This window comes from Danaus plexippus, chromosome 2 (assembly GCF_018135715.1).
Source record: "Danaus plexippus chromosome 2, MEX_DaPlex, whole genome shotgun sequence".
NCBI lineage: Eukaryota > Metazoa > Arthropoda > Insecta > Lepidoptera > Nymphalidae > Danaus > Danaus plexippus.
The window spans coordinates 9,192,571-9,211,660 of record NC_083537.1 but is presented as its reverse complement, the minus strand read 5'-3'; the positions used below and the strand labels follow the sequence as shown (position 1 = coordinate 9,211,660).

The 19,090-nt window shown below is 39.9% G+C and overlaps 4 protein-coding genes across 4 annotated transcripts in view; 2 read left to right on the top strand and 2 right to left on the bottom strand.

Moving 5' to 3' along the window:
* Positions 1-279: 279 nt before the first annotated feature.
* Positions 280-3,741, bottom strand: LOC116779611 (type II inositol 1,4,5-trisphosphate 5-phosphatase). Its single transcript, XM_032673991.2, has one exon. The coding sequence runs from the start codon at positions 3,668-3,670 to the stop codon at positions 1,106-1,108; it is 2,565 nt and encodes an 854-aa protein (XP_032529882.1). The 5' UTR covers positions 3,671-3,741; the 3' UTR covers positions 280-1,105.
* A 350-nt stretch (positions 3,742-4,091) lies between these two features.
* On the top strand, positions 4,092-8,587 carry LOC116779729 (uncharacterized). Its single transcript, XM_061523634.1, is given in 10 exon segments — positions 4,092-4,486; positions 4,592-4,817; positions 4,944-5,071; positions 5,157-5,277; positions 5,471-5,588; positions 5,700-5,921; positions 6,029-6,116; positions 6,436-6,631; positions 6,873-7,067; positions 7,819-8,587. Coding segments are annotated over 10 exon segments (1,719 nt in total). The 5' UTR covers positions 4,092-4,223; the 3' UTR covers positions 7,981-8,587.
* A 649-nt stretch (positions 8,588-9,236) lies between these two features.
* Positions 9,237-13,156, top strand: LOC116779788 (prolactin regulatory element-binding protein). The gene is made up of 7 exons (XM_032674229.2): positions 9,237-9,566; positions 9,723-10,060; positions 10,212-10,350; positions 10,967-11,124; positions 11,202-11,445; positions 11,915-12,059; positions 12,505-13,156. The coding sequence occupies exons 1-7, from the start codon at positions 9,432-9,434 to the stop codon at positions 12,588-12,590; spliced, it is 1,245 nt and encodes a 414-aa protein (XP_032530120.1). The 5' UTR covers positions 9,237-9,431; the 3' UTR covers positions 12,591-13,156.
* The window catches only part of LOC116765293 (uncharacterized), a 42,040-nt gene continuing 35,748 nt past the window's right edge, over positions 12,799-19,090 (bottom strand). Inside the window, 5 exon segments of the mRNA XM_032654733.2 lie at positions 12,799-14,802; positions 15,660-16,238; positions 16,241-16,808; positions 16,916-17,041; positions 17,222-17,331. Coding sequence (XP_032510624.2) covers positions 14,798-14,802; positions 15,660-16,238; positions 16,241-16,808; positions 16,916-17,041; positions 17,222-17,331 — 1,388 coding nt within the window. The 3' untranslated portion in view covers positions 12,799-14,797.

The window sequence follows — 19,090 nt, the reverse complement described above, 5'->3', positions numbered from 1 at the left end:
AGCTGCAGTCGATATCGAATGTGGTGTTGCAGCAAAAATAATAACTTGTTAATAAAGTACTTAAATATTAAACTACTTGAATATAAATCAATGTAATATTCATAGTTGTATAAAATTGATCAAAATTTTGTGTAAAATGTTTTAAAGTTGCTTGAATGTTAAATCGGTATACAGCGCCATCTGTTGCATCATGAAGGAAAGTTAATTACACGCATATATGCATATTGTATGTACTTCTGGCTACAGAGTTTTTATTGACGGGGGAGAGAAATAAAATGCTTATTTAGTTTACATTTTAATAAATTATTTTGTGTAATATTATGGTCACATATGAACTCTATTTTTGGTAAACTGGTAAATATACCTTACAGAATAAAGGATACAACAGTATATAATAAGTCATAAACATAAAACTGTAGAAAGAAGCGGAATTATTTTATGCCCACAAATACACATTATAGAAAAGAATATTTATCATATTTAGAGGTCAAAGAAAAATTCTGACGAAATTAAAAAAAATGTAATATTGAATGTTTCAATATTTAAAGCTCTTAATAAATTATCATATAAGTACAGCACGTGGCTGGCCACGTTTTAACAAAGCATACATCTTATTAACTAAACAGTAAATGTCCATTACACTGACTAGTGTTATGGAATGTCATTAATCTATAAGGTTTGTACAATTTTCTATGGCTAATACAACTTAAAAGCTTCTGTAATGATCGTCGTGTAATCAATGAGAACAATTTTACTATTGTCAGTTACATAATCCTACATTATTTTTAGCTATAAGAATAATGACGCCTAGCAAGCCTACGTCACTACAGTATGTAGATACAAAATATAACATTCATAACAAAGACTATCTATGTATAAATAATTGTTGTTGGCCACATTACTTTCGTTGATAAGTATACTAGAAATATTACAAATAAACGTTAGTTTAGTTTTAATTATAAAAATATTAAATTAAATATCATAATTCATGATAATTTTTGTCAAAACTATGTAAAGATTAGTGCATTTAAAAATCATTCGCAATATCATGTGAGAATGTTCTGAGTATTCAAACTAAGAATATTATAATTTAGTAACAATGCAGCTATCTTGCAAATATTAAATCACTATGGTCGTTTGTTAAGAAATGATACACAAAATGTGCTTTCTTCTTGTCAATGACTTGCTTGTTTATTCTGGACTGAGGTTCTTGGATCACATTGGGGTTGTCCCTCAGGAATATAGCACCGAATAGAGTCGACAGCGTCTTAGAATCCAAACCATTCTCCGCGCTGTGCTGCAATGCCTCCTGTAAGAATTCACACAAATACAGAAAAACGTTCTTTCTAAATTCTGGCAATTCCATTATTATTTGTTTGCACTGAAGATAGTTGGCGGAAGCCCGAAGACATACTGACTGAAGATTGTATGGGATTATTGGATCTGCTGTACTTTCCAGAAGAAGCAGTAGTGCCTCAGCAACTGAATGAATGCTCCCAGGTATTGGATCTATAGATCCAGTATCCAACCAGTCTCTGATTTGTAGAACTTCCGAGTGCAGACCCGGCTGTTCAAACAGATTAGGCTCCTTCAGTCCATGAAGATAAATGTGGTCAACGAGGAACCAAATTTCTTTAGGTATAGAATATGTCGAATGATTAGAAATGCATTGATCTCTCTTACTCTCCAGCTCAATGAGTTTCCCGACTGGGATTTCTCTGACTGGCTTGTTTAAATTAACTAAAACCTCAATGGAACATCCGAAACAACTTCTTTCATAGGTGCCATTGACTGTAATAAATATATCCTTGCCACCATACAGATGTAACACTAATATATCATATAATTTGTCAATTCCGGCATTCATTTTACAAGCGGAAGTCTTATTTATAAGCACCTTCAGTTGAATTTCACATGTCTCGTCGGCACAGATACATTTTTTGTATGGTTCAACAATCAGCCATTCCTTGCAAAAGCTTGCCTCATCCAATTTTTTTATGAACTCAAACTCCACTGGCAGTTTCCCAGTGTTCTTAATAGTGATAGTCCTTACTTGCAACTCCAAGTACTTAACAGTTCCAAAATCAATGTCCGTGATGTCCACTTTAACCTGTGGTATCAGTTCATTCTCCAGTTTATCTAACTGTTTGATCACCTCTTCATATACTTTCCTATACTTCTCTTCATCTATTATTTTTATTTCAGACATGAATATAGCGGACACAGGTTTGTGGTCACTTATATTTAGAGGTGGATGACTTCTGTATGCTAACTGTATAATATTATTTCCTTTCCAAAATATTCTATCACACCAGGCAGGAGCCCTGTTCTTTTCACTGGAGTCCCAGTTGTCTGTACCGGGGTCATATTTGTATGTAGGTTTAAATGTGATAGGCCCTTCGGTGTAACCAGAAAAAACATTACCATTTTTATGCTGTTGTTTTAACTGATCTCGTTCCAAGACCGGTAGAAAGTTATTTTCACTAACAAGCTTCCTGACACTCTGCGGATCTAACTCCGTTATGCGATAGTTAAGATCGCCGAGCCAGTAAATGTGATCATGGTCCTTTATACCTTTCGGCTGTTGGTTGGGTTGTATGAATCTCGTTCTGTTACAAATGTCCCTGAAGTCTTGATTTCGTCTCTCATACTCTTCAACATGTGCAGCCAAATGGGAATTGACAAAACAGATGGAAGTGTTATGTAAATCAAGTCTTATAGAGACTCCTCCCTTATTTCCCATCTTACCCATTATACCAGTACCGACCGTGTCACAGATAACATTACGTACATGTGAAAAATGCTTTTCCTTTATCAGTACTATGAGCAGCATGCCCACTAGTCTCACCTTTTCAACTTTAACATATTTAGCTCTCCTATCCACATAACCTAACACGGCATTATACCATTCATCTTCTCTTGCAGTTTGGTCAAAAAGAAAGGTTTCTTTGGACAAGTCTAATTCCTGAAAACCTATGGCATATATATCAGGTGGCTCTTTATCCACACTTAACCATCCTTTGAGAGGTATCACAGGTGATTTATCATTGACATTCCAGGTGCCACAGAAAACAGTAAATTTTTTGGTGAATGTGTAATCATTCTCTTTGTCACTCATTTTTCTCTTTATGAGACTCTCTCTTATAGCAACGGGAGCTGAGTTCTGCATGTGTGTTACTCCTCCCCTTGGTGCGACCATAGTGTGAGCTAAAATATCATCCTCATTCTTGCCATTATATTTTTTGAGCCAAAGGAATTCTGGTTGTAATTGCAGCTTGTTCACTGCTTCAATACCTCGAAAAAGGTCATCTACAAAATTGTCAACACGAGGAGTCATTTGGATTTCGAACTTAAATTTATTATTACGAGACTGTAGGTTCAGGTACAAAATTGCTTCAGGATCTGAGGGTTTGTTGTCAATTTCACATTTAAAAGTATTGTCTACTGGGAGCACAATTTCTACAGATAAGTCGGTGAATGATTTTGGAGGGTAACATGACGTAAATAAACAAAATACGGCTTTCTCATCTCCGTACTCCACAATTGCTAAGAGCCTTTCCTTCTTGACCCAGTCTGGGTGGAGAACTTTGGCGTCGCACAAAAATGCCGTTACTTTTTCACTTGATAGAAACTTTTCCTGAACTACGGCTTTTATCTCTTCGTGATTCATTTTTATAATAATAATTCATTAATAAAAAATTTAAAAGTAACAATATTTTCCTGACATAACTAAGATCTTATTTTTCGTATACGAATTATTGACATTTGTGACATTGAGTATCGATTTTAAGCTCAGTTTTAAAACTGAACTTACTGAGAATTACAGATATTTTAATTCAGGTAAATACTTAACCGAATTTAGAAGAAACAAAATACGTTATCTGATATTCTTTCTCCGTATAAGTATAAATATAATTATATACGATTATTATTTGAAGAGCTTAATAAATAGTTTTAAAAATTCATTATAAATACTTGTAAGAAAGTTTAAAATTTATTTGAAATAAGTATATACAAGAAAAGAGTTACTATTTTCTTTAAAAATTTTTGGACGTCATATTCATAATCTTCATGAGCTAAATGTCAGTTAAAGTCAATTGTTTTCGAAGTTTTGTATGTGGATTTCATAAATAAATAAACACTCGATCAGATATATTAACACACACTAGTATATCATAGAAATATAGTTTTAAATATTTTATTATAGGTTTAATTGAGATACAATGGCTTCAGCACCGACAGATTGGCAGCTGGAATGCACTGAATTAAAGCAACGGGGGGCCTACCTTCTTCAAACAGGCCAGTGGTCTGATTGCACCTTCTTAGTAGGAACGGAACCCAACCAAGTAGTGGTGGTCGGTCACAAGCTCATCCTAGCGATGGCATCTCCGGTGTTCGAAGCAATGTTTTATGGTGGGATGGCTGAACGAAATGAACCAATACCAATCGTAGACGTCCAAATAGATGCCTTTAAAGCTCTTCTAGAGTATGTTTTAACTTGAGATACATTTTATTAGTTAATTCTTATCTATATGACATGTGAAATATGTTTCTGAGGTTTAATCATTAAAAAGTAAAACTATATTTGTAGATACATTTACACAGGCAATATAAACATTAGTTCATTCGATAAGGCCTGCGAATTATGTTACGGCGCCAAGAAGTATATGCTGCCACATCTGGTTAAAGAATGCACCAGATATTTATGGTCTGATCTGTACCCTAGAAATGCCTGTAGGGCTTATGAGTTTGCAAGACTGTTTGAAGAGAATGTGCTCATGGAGAAATGTATTCAGGTAGTTTCATTTGATGATTAAGCTTTGCAATATTAAAGTAAGGTAGAATTTTGCATGAAAAGGTTTCATGAATATGTTTTTGCTGTACCATGACATTATTAAAAACCTAATAACTATCACCTTTTGCCATACTTTTCAGATTATTAGCACAACACTAAAGAGGTCCTAAATGACAGCAGTTTTGAGGAGGTGGAGCTTAACACGGTCATTACTGTATTCTCTTTAGACCATCTCAATGTTGACAGTGAACTAGACCTATTTGAAGCTGCTGTGAGGTACCAATAACAAATATATATATATGTATATACACATATGTTAGTACTTCGAAATACTTTTCTATATTATAAATTTGCTCGACAGATATGCAAAAGCAATGGAAAAAAGGAATGTTGAAAACAACAGCCCCCCAGCAGATGGAGCATCTGCAAGTGAAAATCGTCCAAAGAGTCCCGTGCCTTCAACATCCCAGGAGAAAGAACAGGTATAAGTCATAGTATACAAAAGTGCACAGCATTGAGATGTGTATTGTAAAGCAATAATTTGTTTGAGTATTTTACAGTAAAGAGCATTTTAAAATATGATATTAATAGTTTTTTAGCTATGAATTGAATGATATATTTTATTAGCTTTGTTGCATTTAATCTAACATAAGGTAACCGATGTTATGTCTCAAGGTGGTGAATATTGATAGTAGTGCTGAAAGTAGCCCAGAGGCAGTCATGGACACTTGCAAGTCAAATGAAGCCGAGACAGCAACTCCAACGCAAACTAAACATTTAGATAAGTTGGGAGGTAAAAAACTTATGTATAACAATATTCTATTGTATAGTTAACTACAACTTATATTGAATTACAATATTTAGTCAAATTCGAAGCATTATATGCATTTGTTTTATGCTACAGAGAAGAAAGAAAAGCCATCAATTCGTCGTGCTGTGGAGAAGATTCGTTTCTTGACTCTATCGCCTCAGCAGTTTGCGGCAGGTCCGGCACGTTCGGTGCTGCTCAGTGAGAGTGAAGCCTTTGCCGTGCTCATGAACATCCTCAATGCTCACACTGATGTAGCGTTGCCTGAAGGCTTCTCCACTTCCAGGGTGCCAAGGAAGCAACTGATCAGTTCCAATTGTAATGTTTGTTGAACAATTTTATATTTTACTCCATATCCATACTATTGATAAATTTTGATATGTGTGACTATGTGGTCGATTCTGATACAATATTTTAAAATACAGATGCCTACCTTCACCGTGGACACTCCGAGTCCAGTGAGTGTGGAGCAAGTGTGGGGCGAGCTGCATCCCAGACCATCCCGACACGATGGTAGGAAAGCATATATAAACATACAGTGAAATTAAATAAAACCCTCCTATATGACTGATGCACAATTTATTCTCTATACAAAGAAAGGGTGTTAGCTTAGAAGAAATTTGTATTTTTGTGGTAGTGTAAGGGATGTCTCTTTGTTTAGTTCCCTCATACAAATAATTTATTTAGTGTATGCGTTGATAGAGAGTATGTTTAAAAATAGATTAAAAACCTCAGAGCGGTTTGTTTTGGAGACCACTATGACATGAATAATACATAGGAATCAGGATGGGTTCCCCAAGCCGATGTTTACATACATACAAATGTTTTCCAGGAGTAAAGTTACCCTTTCAATCCACAATCCCGTCTCCGGTATGGTCGTGTTAGAGCACATGGAGCGTCACAGCGACGGACACAAGATGTACTGTCAGAGGGCGCTGGTGCAGCACACGGACTGTCTTAACACCAACTCGCTGGACTGCTCCGTCACGTTCATGGTAGACAAGAACATTTGTCTTCTGGGAGTTCAGGTAAACCCCACTTAATATACCATTTTAGTAGTAATCAATTGCTGATTTTATTTTTTACCTGAGATGTAACCATACATTGAAGTATTTATTGAGTTCCATTCATGAGTGCTCAAACCAGAAATCCTTAATTCTTCAATTCTATGTTTTAAGAAGAGTTCAGAATTCTTCCATTCTTACAGACATTACGTCTGTAAAACATATAAAATATTTTCAAACCAAAAGTAACTATGTAAATATCCAGGTGCCAACCCAGGCTCCCAGCGAGGAGTCAGGTGGATATGTCTGTGGTGGTGGAGGGTACTCTGAACTCCTGTACGCACACTTGCTGGATTCTGATGGGGCGAGGCTCACGTACACACACTACACACATCGGGTACCATACCGACATCTGCAGGACATCATGTTCAACAGACCTGTCTACATACAGAAGAATAAGGTAACATGACGCCATTGGAATATCAGCACACTGCAGAGGTACTAGGAGTAGGACTAAGAAGGAGTCTGGAACAGCCTTTCCCAACATGTGCGATAACGCCCCCTTGTGGTCGCTGCAGGCCCAAAGGGGGCGATAAGAGACTAAAAAAAACAAGGGCGTTGTGTAGAGGCCTGGCGGGTGATTTATAATTTAATTTAGCTGGATAAGTGATAGTGGTATTTCAGTAGGACAAAAAGGGGGGCGCTAAACAATTTTTTTTTCTCAAAGTCGGCAGTAGACTAGCAGAGTAGTTTTTGAACCCCTGGTTCAAAGCTGATTTTAGTCAAGGATAAACTTAAAATTCACTAGTACTTTTTGAAATTGTACTCTGAGAGAAATGTATAGTATCTTAAAACAGTACTTCTGTTAAACCAGCATCATATCTATAGTTAGTTAGTTCGGTCTTCACGCCGCCGGAATTGTTCCGACTTCTGAAATTATTATAATTTATAGCCTATATTTCGTTTTAATATCTAAGTTACATTACTGTAGTGTATAGAGATATGTTAAACGGTTGTTGCCGAACATCCATACATCATGACTGGGGGCTGTGTTTGATACTTTAATGTACCAATAATTAATTCTACTGAGAAGAGAATGCATATTAGGAGTTCTATATTTCCATTACTTGAATTCCTGATAACAATGTATAATCTAAAAAAATATATTGTATAATGTACTTGTATATAAAACATTACTTATTAATTGGCAGGTCTACAAGGTAGCAATAGTTTTCAACAAGATGGGCTGGTACCCGATTGGTCTGTGCGCACAGCAGGTGACCGCTGAGGGGGTGTCCTTCAACTTCGGCATCGGACACAACTGTGACTCCATCAGGGATGGACTCATCAGATCTATCATATTCACATACTAGTCTGCCCCATTAAAGGATGGATTCACCGTAGGAAATGTATTTAGTAGCGACCCAGTAGGTGAAGATGAAGATGTGTACTGAATTGAGTTATTATTTACCGTATAGACATCAACACTGCCTTATACTAAAATAATACATGTATAATCTCGATCTATTTAACAATGTTTTTTTTAGTTTTGAAAAATATTTTAAATTTGAACTGGCTAACCCGTAGAAATCCCACTAGCCTATACAGACTATAAACATTCAATTAAATAACACCTTATTTACATATGAAATATATAATTTTAACCTCTTAAACTTTAATACAGTGCTTAAGTCTTATATAGTGTGATTATTTCTATTTGATATCTAAGTATATTAATCTGACAGGAAATATTATTGGTTCTTTATGGTAAGCGTTAGCACTATTCATACTTTAATTAAACTTCTAACTAAATGTTACATTAACATTGATAATTTTATTATTTATTGCAATTCAATATTTAAATTCTGTAGAGAAAACTTTTGACAGATAATAAAAAATATTTAGTTACATTTTATTTTCAGCTGTATTCATATAAAAAGTGTGCAGAAGGATTTTTTTATAATAAAATGAAAATTATTATTTTGTATTCTTCATTTTTTATGCCTTCCGATATTATTAACACTTAACAATATATACATAAAATGTATTTGTAATAAGCTGTTTTCCAGGTTTTTCTAAAATCCTATCCTAACCCACACCCTTCTATTATTTCTAAGATATAGGCAAATAAAATTTTAATGTCATTAGCATACAAAAAAAATTATAGGCCAAGTTGAATTATATCCAATTTTTTCATACTTACACTTGTCATGAATATAGCGTAATATTTTCTTATGAAACTCACTCCACTACTTAACATATCGTTTAATATATATTTTTTACAAATTGGAATAGAAAATGTGAATAAAATTATTTGAGAACATTGGGAAGAATATTAATATAATAATTATAACAACGTTTTAATCATTAAAATAAATAGTCGTCTACTAGAATCCCAAATTATAAACTGTAATGTCACAACTCAAGATATTTTTTAATGATTTTAATAAAGTTGATTTAGTAACTGTTTTTAATTTTATATCAATTTTTCAAAATAATATTGTTCAAAAAGCGTGACACAAAAAATAATTAGAAATTTTTTATACCTTCTATTTTGACCTTCATTATCTTGAACTATCCTTGTAAATGAATCCTGTCAGTTTGACTTTTGTCATGTTGGAAGCAAAGGTTTCAGACTATTAGTGTTAACTAGTAAGACCAGTCAGTTGTTTAGTTTCTAATCTCATTGTATAAAACATATTATTTTAGTAAATTCTTGATTCGTTTCGGTAGATATACTTATGTGGCCATTTTTCTTTAATTTGAAGTGTTTCTTACCGTGAGAGAACGTGTAAAAATAATAATCTAAATGATATAAGTGAAGATGTCTCGTAATAGATGTGATGGTTTACTTGCGAAAGTAGATTTTCCTCTTTATACACTCCAGACCCTCACAGACCGTCATGTCCTCGTTGCAGGAGGCGGTGGGGCGTCAAATACAGGCGTAGCAAATGGTTTCGTAAGTTATTACATAGTTTTGTTATGGAAAACATGCTAGATCGCAAACTAACATCTACAAAGAGATACGTGTCAGCAAATTGTTATTAAAGGAATATGCTTTGCAATGCATATATTTTTTTAATTACCCAATTTGTCAGGTATCTGTCCTTTTCAGGAAATTTTCGAGTTATCCTACAATGGCACAAAATTCGTTGCCGAAGAGGTGATGAGATATGAAACTGGTCCGAACGTCGTGATGACATGTTCCGTTCAGAACGTCGAAGATCGTATCTATCTGGCGGCCGGTCAGGAGAGTCATTGTCAGTTGTATAAAGTCAATGTGCGGATGGTAGACCCAGCCGAGATGCGCCGCGGCAGCTTCAGGGCGGAGAACGGACTAGTGCGTCGTCGACGGACAGTCTCAGAAAATGATAACATATCAAAAAATAGTGGCCCAGAGAAAAGAATGTCTTTTGAAATAAGGCCATGTGACAGTGTACAAACTGATTTTGGGTTAGTAATATCAAGATAAAGTCATTATTATCAGAGACATCAACAAATCATTTTTCGTCCTTCATTCTTATGCTTCTGGTTTAACTACTTCCCATAATGAACACAATACCATCCAATCCATGCATATAAAATAAATTTACATGATTTTCAGTAAAGATCCCTTACAGAGGGTGGTAACTATCAGCCATGACGGTAAGCTGATGGCGACCGGAGGCGTCGACGGCAAAGTTAGACTGTGGTCATTTCCAAAAATGCAACTATTATTTGAATTAAACGGTCACACCAAAGAGGTTTGTGTTCTTTGATATTAACTTTAGCGTAGCTTGTTTGAACGCTTAGACTAGAATAGATCAATAAAAGACATCCATACAAGCTGTCTGGATATCAAAACCAATATTTCTTGGAACATCAAAAGTAAACTAGTGTTGTAGGTTATTTCAAACAGCTTACATATTCCATAGATATATATTATTTTTTTAAAACTTTCATTCTGATATTTTTTTTGTAATAATTAAAAAAAAAAATGTAATATATTTACAAAATATATTATCAGGGTGTGCTTACTGGTCATAGTTGATGGTTGACAAATATTTCCAATAGATAGGGTCATATTTAATTGATACAAATAGTCTGTGCATTTAGATATAAACAAGAAGGCTGTAATATTTATTTTACATATTAATGATATCTAAATGTGTGAGACATGTTAGGAAAAGAAGCAAGGAATGGGTTCGCGGCTGTTTACAATGTAACAGGTATATAGCCTTCAGCACATTAAAGCCAATTAAATAAATTCCATCTATCATTAACGGTAAACCAGTTATTCTTGAACCTTGCATTATGCCCTCTCATATAATACATATTCAAATTTAGTTTTGAGCTGTTTGCTTGTTTGTTCTTCTTCAGCTGGACGACCTGGATTTCAGTCCGTGTAGTAAACAGCTGGTGAGTATCGCCAAGGACGGGCTTCTATTGGTGTGGAACGCCAAGGCCGGGGGCGCTCCGCAGGTGAAGCTGACCTGTCCCGAGACGCACGGCGGCCGGTACCTGTTCAGGAGGTGCAGGTGAGTCGGCGAACACCAGCGATCCCAGACACCTGCCGCGGCTGATGACCTCACACCTCACATGATGGCTATTTCAGGTTCGGAGCGATAGAAGACGTCCAAGGCAAGTATCGCATGTTCACGATCGCAAACCCCCTGACGCGCTCGGGGAAGGCCCGAGGTCTGCTCCAGCAGTGGGAGCCGGTCAGCGGGCAGGTCTGCCGCACCGTGGTCGTGGCCGAGTCGCTGTCCGCCCTGGCCGTCAGGGACGATGGGCGGTACGTGGGCGTGGGCACCATGTTCACCGGATCGATACACATCTACGTGGCGTTCAGTTTACAGGTGAGCAGCTGGACAGGTCTCGTATAGATTTAAACCGAGCCGCGTGTTTCGTCATCACTGTATAATATTTAGTTACGTTATTATTTCTCCCACTTCAATATATTTAGCTATACAGGAGTATGCTCTGCTTTATTAGTTTTTTTGTATCCAAAGTGAAGTTTCTTGACTCTGTTAATATTGAATGAGGCGGAAGGAATCGGAGGTGCTTCTGATACCATCTGTGGCTTGCCGCGCGTGTGCGAGTCATCTGCGTAAAGTAAATGTTGCACTTTGTCAATATATGCGGAACCTGGCCCGAGTCGGTCGAGTCTCCACACGATGAAGTCGTTCATCTACTTGATGATGGTAGTGAAGTGTCTCTCTTAGTTTCGACAGCAGTCTGTGTGTTTCTTCCTCGTTTCCTCTACCATTCAACATCAGCTGGTCGTCCCCGAGCCGGTCGTGTTGCTATGTGTGTGTCTGTCCGCAGCGCGTGTTGCACGTGTCGGGGGCTCACGGTATGTTCGTGACGGGCGTTCAATGGGCGCGCGCGGCGTCTCTGCCACACTGCGAGGCCGCGCTACTCTCCATCTCCGTCGACAACCGCCTGGTTGTCCACACGCTGCCCTCACCAGGTACGTACACACACACACACATACACACACGCACACACACACACCGACAGACAGAAACATATCTATATAAAATCTTTTGCATCTTCGTTTAGTTTCCTTTTAACTAACAGAAACCGAGCGAGTGAGTCGTTTACTCCTGACTGCACATTGTACTGAACATCCCACGCCAGGGGTTCAAAAACTTATTTTGTCCTGTTCCCATTTTGTGAATAAATTATTTCAAGCGCTATCATTATTTCCGCTGCTGAAACACAATTATAGCTATCGGATCTAATGAAAGTGCTAAGGGGGTGCCCTAGGCCTCTACACAACGCCCTTATTTTTTTCTGGGTCTCTTACCACCACCACTTTAGGCCTGCAGCGCCCGATGGGGCGTTATCGTCCACTTTGGGAGAGACTGCTCCTACTGAGCTATAGCATTCTAATATGTGCGCCCGTGTTCCAGGGTCGATGCCGGCCTGGGTCGCCGTGCTCCTCATCGTCTTCGTGTTGTTCTGCACCTTCTGCCTCTGTTCATATTTGGGAATCTAACCGGAGCGACGTCGGGTACGAGGATAGGTTTAACGTGTAGGAAGTTCTTCGGATATTAAGATGGATGTAATTATATATATATAAATAAATAATGTGGGACGATACGTTTGTATAAATAGAATCGATTAAATGGAGTGCTGGAAACAAACGGCTTTTATTGTTCGCTGTGACGTCACAGCGAGCGGAGCTCGGAAATGAAAGCAGGCTGTGGTTTTTATAACATTTAATTAATTACTCAAAACAAATAACATAAAGACGATCATCGTAATCGCTCGGCAAGTTGCATTGATTGAGGCCGACTAGAGATCTATGCTACGGCACACGGACGACACGCGGCGCGGTCGCACGCCGGCGCTGCGGAGGCTCGCACGGAGCGGACAGGCGCCGGCGCGATAACAATAGAGTAATCGGAAGACTGAGGACATACTGTGTGTAACTCGATGAAACGTGGCGCCTTACGAGACTCGGGTCGATATAAACACTAGCGTAATGTTTTACATTTAGTTCAAAAAGTCACAAACTCGTACAGAGCCTCGACGAACAGTGTATATATAAGTAAAGAACAATTTTCCAAAAATTCATTATGTGTATTTAATTGAACTACGGATACAGCTCGGGACTCGTCTCGCGACACAACAGCACGAACAGACTCTCTCTATATAATGTGTATAATTTTAGTCAACATTTCAATATTCAACAACAAAGAGCTGAGAAGAGATTCAACACGTCAATAGTGACTGTGGGAGACAACTTCGCATCTTTTAGATCCTATACTTATACATGTAAATGTAATATATCTATATATAAAACTGTACTATTGTAGCGTGGTCCCTACGTAGGTCATCGAGCGGCCCGACGGCCAACATCGGACCCGGTCGGATCCCAGCGAGCGCTCGAGAGTTCCGTACATTATATAAAAATAGTTTTCATTGACGTCTAAGTTAAACACGACTGCCGAGCGGGGGTCGCCCGCCGGGGTCCGCTCGCTCAGTAGCAGTGTAGCGTCGGCCGTAACAATCTCTCGATGACATCGAACTACTCTAAGTTACACAAACAGTAAATGGCACATCAACATGTAGCATTCGACATTACAACAAGTGCGACTCGCTCGCGTCGCCGGGCGCATTACACGGCCATATAACGCGGACATGTATCGTCTGCTGAACTCTCGTGATAGCAACCGATTGTCTGCTTGTATTGCGAACTGTCGTATGATTTATATCGCCGTGTAATGCTCCTTCTATCTTAGGAATACACAATGTCTAAGCGGACGCGTCCTTCGATCCACTTTATTTGGTCATTCTGATATAAATATATACAAATCGTGTCTCATTGCTCGGTTTAATAAGTTACCAGCGGATACCGGACCTGTGTAATATAATCATAACATTTTTGGCTTTCAACCTCCACAAAGTTCATATTCTGTATTTCATTATAAAAAATCATAATTGATCAATAAATCGATTATACACAGACATATTTTAATACGAACCGGTGATGGCGGCCGCTCCGAACAGAATACTCGATAGATTTTGGCATTTGGGATTTTTTTTTTAAATAAAAGAACTGTCATTTTGAGCGCGCTCATGTGCGTGTGAGGTACAGATTATAATGAATCAAATCTAAGAAGCCATTTTGTGTTACGTCACACGTTCGTCAGACGGCCGCCACACCGTGTCAATAACCACATCAACACAAAGCTATTTATATATTTTAATATATATTTTAATATTTACATAATAAAATTCGAAATGATAAAAATCTTAAAATCACATTAACGTTATAACACTTATTTGGAAAAAACACAAAAATACAATTTTCTATATTAGGATATACCTTCCTGACATTTAACAAAACATCGATGGAATTTTATAGAATGGTACCTACTTCAATACAAGGATACATTTCAAGGGATATTTGACAAACATTCATATACATGAGTTCTCATTCCAAATGCATGTGGGTACTGTGGTGGTCTGTGGTTTGCAGTAATTGCATTTACATTTTTTTTAATAATAAGCCCTGTAATACTGACTCACATGTTTAATTGACCCAATCGTCCTATGTAACGTTACACGAAAACCAGTCATATGTGGTCACACATAGAGAATATAATGACTTAATTTAAGCTAGTGACATCTATTAATAATTCACATAAAAACTGCTTTGAAACCGGTTCGCGTGAATGTAGCGGGCACGGCGACGCCTCACACTGGAAAATGATCTCTAGTTAGCACTTAGTACATATTATATAACATATATTAGTAAAGGTGACATATAAGCAGATCTACAACGGAGCCATCGAAACAAGATAAACCTCATAAACAAACTCGAATACCTTCATAACATTTCATTACAAAAATATCTTAAAATACAACAACTTCTTATAGGATTTTTAACGACAACATCAATACGTCGAGCTGTTTATACTTTTTAAAATGTCTCGGTGTGTCGGTGTCACTGTATCTATATTATTGTCAATAGTCAGTTCTGTCACAACACGACCTTTATAATATGAGAAATATAATAGAAGAAGGGAAAGAGGCAGTTATTATAGGAATAATTAACAAACGCAACTAATAAAACAAAAAACTTTACAAAACCAAGGAATCTAAAGGACTATCAAGAATATAACTCTCTTACGTGACTAAAGACTTGTTATGTTAAATTCGTATGAAGCGAAACGTCCCGACTAAGGGGAGATATACTTCCTCGCATCTAACTACCCCAACCGACCTTAACTAAGCTGAGAAGGGATTCAAAAACAATTCACAAAACAGCAAAAAACTATCTTAGGAAAAAGTTAAACAAAATAAAGTTTAAGCGATACCACTGGGACGAGCGTTCACAGTTCAATAGAACTTTGAAACTCCTTCCTTTGTATAGTCGACCCGTAGGAGCCCGTGACTAAAGCACAACCGATTGATTTCTAAACAAGTAATATCTATACCAAACCCACTAATCCTAGATAACATTTGTCACACTTCATAAAGCTAACTCCTAAACTATAACGAACCAGGACGAACCGGCAGCGAGCCTGCCTCTAGAACAGGTCGATGTAGTACTCACCCTGGTCGAAGGTGCTGGGGTTGATGTAGGACAGCAGGTCCTGGTCGCTCATGTCCGTGAGGCCCTGCACGGGCGCAGTCATCTCCTGCGACACGGCCTGCGACACCGCCTGCGACACGGCCTGCGACACCGCCTGAGTGACGGCCTGCGACACGGCCTGCGACATGGCGGCCGCGGGCTCGTCCGCCGGCGCCGCGTCCGCTGCCGCCATGTTGGCTGTGTTGATGGCGGAAGTGACGAGCGCGTTCATGGCGCGGTCCGAAGTCAGAATCTCGGCGGCCGCGTTCAGGATCATAGACTTGACGGCGGCCGGCGGCGTCTTCACGGACGACGGGATGTCCGGCATCATCATCAGCTCGTCCTGCGACCGCGGCGGGAGCACGATACGCTGCGAGGAGTCGCAGAGCATCGAGGGGGACACTTGAGGATCGAGGATCACGTCCGGGGACATGGTGGTGGCGGCCAGCGGCAGCAGGAGGTCGGAGGTGCGGGGCACGACCGCCGCCCCGGGACTAAGCAGCACGTCGGAAGCGTGCGAAGCGCCGGAAGGCGAGGTCCCCGTGCCGCCCAGGTGGTCTCTACTCGCGAGTTCACCAGCTCGTCGAGCTTCGCGGCGTCGCCGGGCATGATGGTGGCGCCGGCGGAGCGCATGGCGTCCTCCACGAGCGCGTCCATGTGCGCGGTTTGCTGCGCCAGCCGTTGTTTTATCTGAGTCGCCTCCATCTTGCCGATGGCTCCGAAAGGGTTAAAGCCGTCCTCGCGGGCTGGCGGCACTTGATCGTACACCATGAGTCGCTGTTCGCCGGTGGTCTGCAGCACGCTGGTCTGCATGGGGTCGCCGGTCATCATCAGGTCTGAGTTCAGTACTTTCATGTCTCGGTCGAGCGGGTCCATGGCGGTCTTGGCAGACATGATCCGCTGCATGGTGTCCATGGTGTTGATGGGAAGCAGCGGCTGCTCGTACATCTGGCCGGCGTTGTCAGAGTTGAAGATGGCGGCGGTCACGGACTCGACCATCTTGTCCGTCTGCACCTGGTTCTGTATGGCCTGCAGCTGCTGTGTGAAAGACGCGATCACGGACGGGGACTCGTCCCGCGACGTAGTGTTCGGAGACAGCTTGATAGAGTCGTAACCGCTCACGAAACCCACCTGTTCGCGTATCAATAATTGAGGAATCGTTAAGAACGGTGAACGGACACGGCGGTTTTCAATATTCAAGTGGTAAAACTTTGGAAAGCGTATGTGTGTGTTCTGACCTGTGTCTGCGAGTCGCAGGTGATGGTCTCCGACTTGAGCCGCAGGTCCATGATGTCATCGGCGAGCGGCGCGTCGGGCTCCGAGCGCTCGCCCTCCAGCAGCGAGTGTTGGCTGGACTCGTCCACCTGCGTCCCACACAACCGTCACCACGGAACATAACGACTCAGCGTACGAGGAAAGTTAGACAGAAGATCAAGACAGAGACACGGGTGAATAACGTTTTACCACAGACATAAAGATGACAGAAAACAAAAGAGAAACGCATTTCAAGATAAAAGAGATATGAAAAGATGTTTGTAACGAACCTCGCTCTTGAGTCCCAGCGGAGAGTGAGGGTCGTGCAGCAGAGAGGTCCGGCGAGCGGGCGGGAGAGGCGCGAGGGGGGCGAGAGGCGGCGGCATGAGAGCAGCCTCACCTGCGCACATCGACAATTACAACGGGCCCATAGAACGCAGACACCTAGCTGCGTGCCCGACTAGTAAATCCATTTCCCTCGACGCCGTGCACGGTCGACATTCCCATGTACGGATAAAGCCGTCACAGATGTGTTTTAAATTATTTAGAATTCCCAGAATGTCTGAAATGACAACTCAGGTTCGGTTCATAGATGACAAGAGCATGAGTGCAGGACGAGGGTCGGCTGAGAAGTTCGAAATGGATTTAGTAGTAGTATTAAATATGAAGACAAATAATTAAGTTGTTGGCACGAAAGGCAACTAGCTACATGTGGGGAGTGTGCTCTGGACCTAGGGTCGTGTCGCTGCCATGTGAATGCTGTGTGTTGTGACAGAGTGTCATAACGATGGACCTTGTTTATTTGCAATGTGTTTTTTTATCGTGGACTAAGGTTGGAGATATACAATTATGTGAGTTCATATTCATAAAGCGGTATAATTAATTTTTATCATATATATAACGTCCGCCTCAAGCACAGGTAACTTAATCATAACAAGCACTTAATGTCCTATCCGATTAAAAACGACGATATTTTCCTCCGGATTCTTCTGTATTATTATTTTTTGCTACGAATGGAAACAAATGAGACAATGGAGAGTCGTATTAATCAAAATTAATATGAGAAATAGAAATCTTCTTTCGCTGGACGATCGTGGGACGTGCAATTTAGAGCGTGGATTTAATAAAATCAAAAAAATTATAATAACGGCGTTCATATTGTTCTTACATAGTATTTGTTTTTTGTGTTTCAATATTCATAAGTTGTTTCAGTAGTTGTAGGACAAGTATCATTTACTAGGAGCTACTTCTTACCGATGCAACGGAGGCAGTTCAAATCGTATGTAAATGTTTAGCTTCCTATGAATTTTGATTTCGGTTAACGGAAAGGTTGATCGAGAATCATTAATAACGTGTTGTCTGTGCGTGAGTGTGTGCGTGGACGTGTGCGCGTGTGTGCGTGTGCGTGTGTGTGCGTGTGTGTGTGTCAGTACCGTAGCGGGGGGCGCGGCGGCGGCTGGCGGCGGCCGTGCTCGATACCTAGACAGACCTAGCTTGAACAGACGGGAAAGAAACAGTACGCATATACGAATCAGTATATTTCTTCCAAACATCACTAAACTAGCATAGAGAGCGTCCTCCGCGCATGCGACAAGCTGTTGTTAGGCGTTAACGAGAGCTCGTCGGTAGGGACGAGTGGACACACAGACTAGGGCGCACACAGAGACATTATACATAGAGCAGACAGTGCTTCTAGTGTCGTAAATACTTTAATATATAGAGAGCAGTCTGTGTATCCACGATCTCTTACCTCTCAAACTGAACATTCCAGGTTATTGTTTCGTGTTGCAGCTAAGGCAAAATTAGTCGCTCACTACACAAAACGAACTTTAAATCAACCAGAAAAAAAAAGAATAAAAAGTGGAATCGATCGGCACTAAGAAAACTTTATATAAAAAGTTGTTAACAGTGAATCGTACCAAGGAGTTAAGTGTGAGAGATAAGTTATAGCTAAGATATCACAAGCACCACAGTAACTGGTCGGCAAGCTCATCGCCACATCGGATAGGTACAGCAATAGTCATATTAACATTAAACGTAAGCCACATACATCGCCTGCGACGGAGCGGCGGTCGGCGGTCGGTAGTATACAAGCGTCGTAAGACTAGGTTAGTTGTCATGCAACAGTCATCGGTCGACAACGCCGGGTCACGGGCCAT

Coding starts and splice junctions, on each gene's coding strand:
- LOC116779611 (XM_032673991.2), bottom strand. CDS start 3,670: ATGAATCACGAAGAGATAAAAGCCGTAGTTCAGGAAAAGTTTCTATCA.
- LOC116779788 (XM_032674229.2), top strand. CDS start 9,432: ATGTCTCGTAATAGATGTGATGGTTTACTTGCGAAAGTAGATTTTCCT. Junction 11,125..11,201: donor TACCTGTTCAGGAGGTGCAG/GTGAGTCGGCGA, acceptor TGGCTATTTCAG/GTTCGGAGCGATAGAAGACG. Junction 11,446..11,914: donor ACGTGGCGTTCAGTTTACAG/GTGAGCAGCTGG, acceptor GTCTGTCCGCAG/CGCGTGTTGCACGTGTCGGG.